At 36.5% G+C, this 6,247-nt stretch overlaps 1 protein-coding gene across 1 annotated transcript; it reads left to right on the top strand.

Annotated features, from left to right (window-relative positions):
* Positions 1-811: 811 nt before the first annotated feature.
* LOC141252091 (uncharacterized) lies at positions 812-5,652 on the top strand. Its single transcript, XM_073670463.1, has 7 exons — positions 812-1,139; positions 1,224-1,396; positions 2,396-2,490; positions 2,566-2,700; positions 2,779-2,968; positions 3,218-3,341; positions 4,742-5,652. The coding sequence occupies exons 1-7, from the start codon at positions 812-814 to the stop codon at positions 5,650-5,652; spliced, it is 1,956 nt and encodes a 651-aa protein (XP_073526564.1).
* Positions 5,653-6,247: the final 595 nt, after the last annotated feature.

Here is a 6,247-nt window from a genome sequence, read left to right as displayed (position 1 = left end):
AAGACTCGTCCTTGGGCCCTACGAGTTAGTTGGTTTGGGACTAAAAAAACATTGAGATGCGCACATCTACGTACCTTTTTTCAAGTGCCAAGTGTGTTACTTGGATCCCTTTACATTTGTGAGGAAATATTGAGATAATATATCCTGCATTGGAATTTAAAATATAACAAACCTTATACTCCCTCTGTCCCATAATATAGTGCCTGTTTACTTTTTCACACTTGCCGATACACGTTTTGTATCGTTAATATCTCTCATTATGTGTTCATACAAATTATAAAATTTTGATATTGCTAAAGTACTTATCGAGACGAATTAAACAAGACCTCACATGACTATATTTTTCCTTATATATTAACAAGAATCGGGAAAATGAACTTTAATCGTGAATAGTGTTAAACAAAAAATGAGCACTATATTACGGGAGAGAGTATATAAGTTTGTGGAGTATTGCTCCTATTATCAACTAATTTTAAATTTTAGGTTAAACTACATTTATACACTCATACATATACGTGGCAGAGTGTAGATCCATGTAATTTGACCTTAAATTGTAGGTATTGTAATTATAGAGCAATCCAACGTGGACCTTAATATTGGCACGCTTCTTGAAAACGATGCGTATGGGCGCCCACTCGGGACACTGCATTAATTAGCAACACACCAACAAACGTACGTATCAACTTAGAATTCAGACCCCTCATCATATAATCACCTTGAATTTTCAACACCTTCACAATCATTATGTGCTATATTAACTACATGCTGAAGCAAGCAAGCGACCACACACATTCAATCTCCACATTCAGAAATGGAGATAGAGGCACCGGAGAGGGAAATCGGTGAATCCGAGCCGTCCAAATTAGTAGTCCCAAAATGGAAGGACCAGATCACTCTAAGAGGAGTCATAGTAAGCATCATTCTAGGCTCGATCTACAGCATTATATCCATGAGGTTCAGCCTCACCACCGGGATCGGAATAAACCTCAACGTCTCCACCGGACTAACGGCGTTTGTGGCTATTCGTTCTTGGACTAAACTAATGGAAAATATCGGGTTTTCAGTTGCGCCGTTTACTAAGCAGGAGAACACCATGATTCAGACTTGTGCTGTTGCTTGCTATACCATAGCACAATCAGGTTTTTCTTTCTTAAATAGTTAATATATAGTTTTATTTATGATGTATTAGAATGTATTTAGCGACGTGTTTGGTGTATATATAGGTGGATTTGGATCGTATCTTTTGGGTTTGAACAAGAAAACGTATGAGATGGCGGGAATAGGGACTCAAGGCAACCCACCGGGTAGCTATAAGGAGCCAGGGTTTGGTTGGATGACGTCGTATCTTTTCTTGGTTTGCTTCATTGGCCTATTTGTGCTCGTTCCTCTTAGAAAGGTAAGCGATTGAGATCATGATTGATTGAAATGCTACATTATAATTAAGGCGATGAAACGGAAATGTGAAATAAAAATGCTAGAAATCGGAAAAACGATATGTATTTCTAAAAGAAATAATACAGTGGAAATATTAAAAAAGTGTTAGTATAAATTATATATATTTTTAAAGCTCTTGATAATTATTATAGGAAGATTGGAAGAGAGATACTGCACAAAGCTCATTAGTTCATGTTCCTGATAAAATAGTTTACAGAATATCAGGAAAAATTTTTTATCAGTTTTTCTAACATATACTCTTAAGATATAGGTCAAAATTCTAGATTAAGAGATCTTAGATTATGCATAAATGATTTGGTGATTTTATTTTTGGTTAATGGTTTATTAATTTGTCAATTCAACTTATTCTATGCACTTAGAAAAATCGTTTTTAAATATACACATATAATATGCGGGTTGTATAGCTGATTTGTGAACGGAAAGCTTGTTCAAATGTGTACAACATTCTCTTGCTCATGAAGTATGAAATATAAAAGTTCACTAAGATGCTTTTGCAAGCATAACGTTCTAAATAATTGCATACATGTTTTTGTGCATTATCACATTAGTTAAATCAAATCCAATTTTCCAATTCAATAAGTTTTGATACACCATGTGAAATAAATTCGAACAATGTTGAAAGATGTTAGATCGAAGGACGAATATGTTTGTGTACTACTAGATTGTGGATTATTATGCCAATTTTCTTACACGGGTCCACTACTAAAGGTATGTTTCCAACTTCCATGGGCGCATATGAGCCTCCTAAATGCACGAACTCATCTATTGGCTCACACCTTAATTGTCATAAATATTTATTATATTGATAAGGTAGTTGTTGAAATGTCATATGATGATGATAATAATATTGATTCAAAAACATAAATACATGGAGTAATAATATTAATATTAATCATAACTCTAGGGAAGACATATAACTTCGGTGAAATTATCTGTGCAGATTCTCATAGTAGACTATAAATTGGCTTTCCCAAGTGGCATGGCAACTGCAGTTCTTATAAACGGATTTCACTCGCAGGGTGACAAAACATCAAAGTAACATACCGAAACCTTACCACGTATTTCTTATGATATGTATATAACACTTGTATAAACACATCATTGATTTAGAAAGCAAGTAAAGAGCTTTGCCAAGATCTTCTCAATGAGCTTCTTATGGGGATTCTTCAAATGGTTTTATTCCGGGAAGAATAATTGTGGATTCAGTCAATTTCCAACTTTCGGATTGCAAGCTTGGAGGCAAACGTAAGTAGAAACTTTGTCTAGGATGCATTATATAGGACTATTTTAATCGGTGCCTTAAAATGTTAGCATATGTTGCAGATTTTACTTTGATTATAGCATGTCTTATGTGGGAACCGGGATGATATGCGCCCATATTGTGAACTTGTCGTTGCTCCTAGGAGCCGTACTCTCGTGGGGGCTCATGTGGCCACTCATAAGCAATCATGAAGGGAAGTGGTATCCGGACAACCTACCCGACGAGAGCATGAAGAGCTTGAATGGCTACAAGGTAGATGGGAATATGCCAATGATGTTAAGCTCGGGCTAGGTTGACGACTATGTTATAAGACTATCCATATATTTTTCTGGCATTAATATATGTGATAAAAGTGCATAATATATGAGTTCATGAACTATTTATTTTATTATCATTTGATTTTAAAATGAGATTTATTGGACTTATGTACATACTCAGATGTAGAAACTTTTTTGACTAACTTCTTAAGGCTTATATAATACAACCCTTTGCTTTGAATAGGTATTCGTGGCCATTGCTCTCATCTTTGGAGATGGACTTTATAACTTTATCAAGGTAGCCATTGTCATGGTCAAAAACATTCAAGACAAGAGGAAAGTGAAGAACCCGGAGGAAGGTGACTCAGGTTTGTTCTTCTTCATTCTCTAGTTAGCAAAAGCGTGAACTCGGAGTCTAAAAAAGTTATAATATAAGAAAAATGTTAAAGTGAGAATAAAGAGTTAAATGAGAAATGAGAATGAATTTGGACCATTCAAATATATTACTATTGATTAACCGTTGACCGGTGTTGATTAACGTTGACCGACATTGAGCATTGACCATTGAATGTACACTAATACATAAAAATTATGCACTAATGTAGAGAAAACATACACTTTATTACAAAATTCTTGCACTTTATGAAAAATTTATACACTTTTACAAAAACTCATGCACTTTGCACTAAAACTACTACATATTTTAACGAAACTCGTGCACTTTGGTAAAATTCATGCACTTTATTGTTAAACTCATGTACTTTTAAACAAAACTCATGCACTTTTAATCAAAGCGCATGCACTTTACATTAAACTCCTACATTTTTTAATAAAACTCATGCATGTTACGGTAAAACTCATGCACTTTTAGCAAAACTCATGCATTTTATATTAAAATTCATGTACTTTTCAGCAAAATTCATGCACTTTATTGTAAACCTCATGTACTTTTAATCATGAGCTCTACAATAAATTACTCTTGCACTTTTTAACAAAAGTCATGCACTTTCCGGAAAAACTCATGCACTTTATTATATAATTCATACAGTTTTCGACAAAACACATGCACTTTCCATTAAACTCAAGCACTTTACAGTAAAACTCATACACTTTCCAACAAAACTCATGCACTAATGCGTAGAAACCATGCACTAATGTCAAGACACCAACCATGCACTAAACCAAAGAAACCATGCACTAAACCGGATAAACCATGCACTAAATAAAAGAAACCATGCACTAATGCTAACACACCAATCATTGACCAACAGTGGCCGGCATTGACCGAGCAATGGCCAGGCGTTGATCCAGCATTGACCGTTGACCATGAGTGCTAACTATTAACCACATGCTCAATCCTTAAGTTGATTTAGAAAATCAATGGCTAGGATGTATTCTTATTTCTCATTTGGGCGTCCATTCTCATGTGAACCGAATCCATAATATAATACATGCATACATGGTTGTCGAGTACGATTTCCTAACTTGGATCGGAGAGGGGTGTAGGATTGAATCGGTACAATCTGATCGTAGAACCGTAAAATATATTGTTTCATAAATTGAACAATCAAAATGATAATATATGATTATGATATGTTTTTCTAGTAAAAATAATATAAAAAATGCTCATTTTTAGTCACATAAGATAGATATTAATACTATGCACAGTTAAAACGATCATAATTACTTGTATGTAACATTCTATATATATCCACCTTATTTCATTTCATGTGTTCAATAACAAAACAAGGATTGCCTTGTCTAATAGGTGTAAGAGATGAGAACAAGAAACAAGATGAGTTGTTCATCCAAGAAAGTATCCCAATGTGGGTGGCAACAAGTGGTTACGTAACACTATCCATTATTACCACCATTGCCTTACCCATGATGTTCCCTCAAGTTAAATGGTACTACGTCGTGGTTGCGTATCTCCTCACCCCGCCCTTGGCCTTCTGCAATGCGTATGGGGCTGGCCTAACCGACATGAACATGTCCTACAACTATGGGAAAGTCGCCCTCTTCACCTTAGGAGCCTTGGCAGGGAAAGACTCAGGACTCGTGACAGGAATGATAGGGTGTGGACTAATAAAGTCGGTTGTCAGCGTCTCATGCACCCTAATGCAGGATCTCAAGGCAGGCCACTTGACCTTATCGTCACCGATTTCGTTACTTGTTAGCCAAGCAATTGGTACATTCTTCGGTTGCATAGTGGCCCCACTCAGCTTCTTCTTGTTTTACAACGCATTTGATGTGGGAAACCCTAATGGAGAATTCAAGGCCCCTTTTGCTATAATCTATAGGAATATGGCCATACTCGGAGTTGAAGGGTTTGGTGCTTTGCCACAACATTGCTTGCAACTATGTTATGGCTTCTTTGCCTTTGCCATAGTAATAAACCTTGTGAGAGACTTCTCCCCTACGAGGGTGGGGAAGTGGATCCCTATTCCTATGGTTATGGCGGCCCCTTTCCTCGTAGGGGCTTACTTTGCCATTGACATGTGTGTTGGGAGCTTGATTGTGTTTGTGTGGCAGATGATTGATGCTAAGAAGGTTGAGTTAATGGTGCCAGCTGTCGCATCAGGGCTTATATGTGGTGAAGGGCTATGGAGCTTACCTGATTCACTTCTTGCCCTAGCCAAAGTGAAACCTCCAATTTGCATGAAGTTTTTCGCTTCATGACATGAATTGTTTCATGTTTTTCCCTATGCTATATTTTCTTGGTGACATTCAAAAGATGCAGACCTAGTAGTGGTTTCTAGTTAGTTTTATGCCTATAGAACGTGTGAAGGCAAAAACTATTAAATTGTAATGATTTTCAATACCATGCCATTATGTATCTGCATGTTAGTTATGATAGTTTGAAGCAAATTAATGTGGTTTGATCGGTCAAAACACGTTTGTATGTCTGAGTCAGCATGATTTGGGTAGACCGAAATTTGCACTTGAACCAAACATAAATGTTGGGCTCTAGTTTTTGGGTTTCGTCCGGTAGTATGGAAAAGGCCTATAGCGATGATGAGTAAATATTGATAAATCAAATCAGTTGCCTTGAAGAGTCCGCACGCCGAGAATTGCTCCAACAATTATCTGTCGAACGTTGGGCCACCCCACTACGAGATCTGTCAGTTCCGAGAATCAAGCTCCATAATCCAAACGGACTGGGCTCCTACATATTTCACTATCCTTTGGCAATATACACACGATCTCTCTTTTTTACACCATTAGCGATACCATATGTTGTAATACCACAACACATTACTCTTGTAATCGACTA

Source organism: Phyllobates terribilis, unplaced genomic scaffold (genome assembly GCF_046119375.1).
Source record: "Phyllobates terribilis strain yellow unplaced genomic scaffold, ASM4611937v1 Scaffold_8166__1_contigs__length_32305, whole genome shotgun sequence".
Taxonomy (NCBI): domain Eukaryota; kingdom Metazoa; phylum Chordata; class Amphibia; order Anura; family Dendrobatidae; genus Phyllobates; species Phyllobates terribilis.
The sequence above is the reverse complement of the archived record's forward strand: the minus strand, read 5'-3'. Positions and strand labels throughout refer to the sequence as shown.

What these genes read in the sequence shown, in the direction of transcription:
- LOC141252091 (XM_073670463.1), top strand. Translation starts at nt 812, where the DNA reads ATGGAGATAGAGGCACCGGAGAGGGAAATCGGTGAATCCGAGCCGTCC. An exon ending in TGCTCGTTCCTCTTAGAAAG is followed by an intron (nt 1,397 to 2,395) that starts GTAAGCGATTGA and finishes TTATCTGTGCAG; the next exon opens with ATTCTCATAGTAGACTATAA. An exon ending in CCCGGAGGAAGGTGACTCAG is followed by an intron (nt 3,342 to 4,741) that starts GTTTGTTCTTCT and finishes CTTGTCTAATAG; the next exon opens with GTGTAAGAGATGAGAACAAG.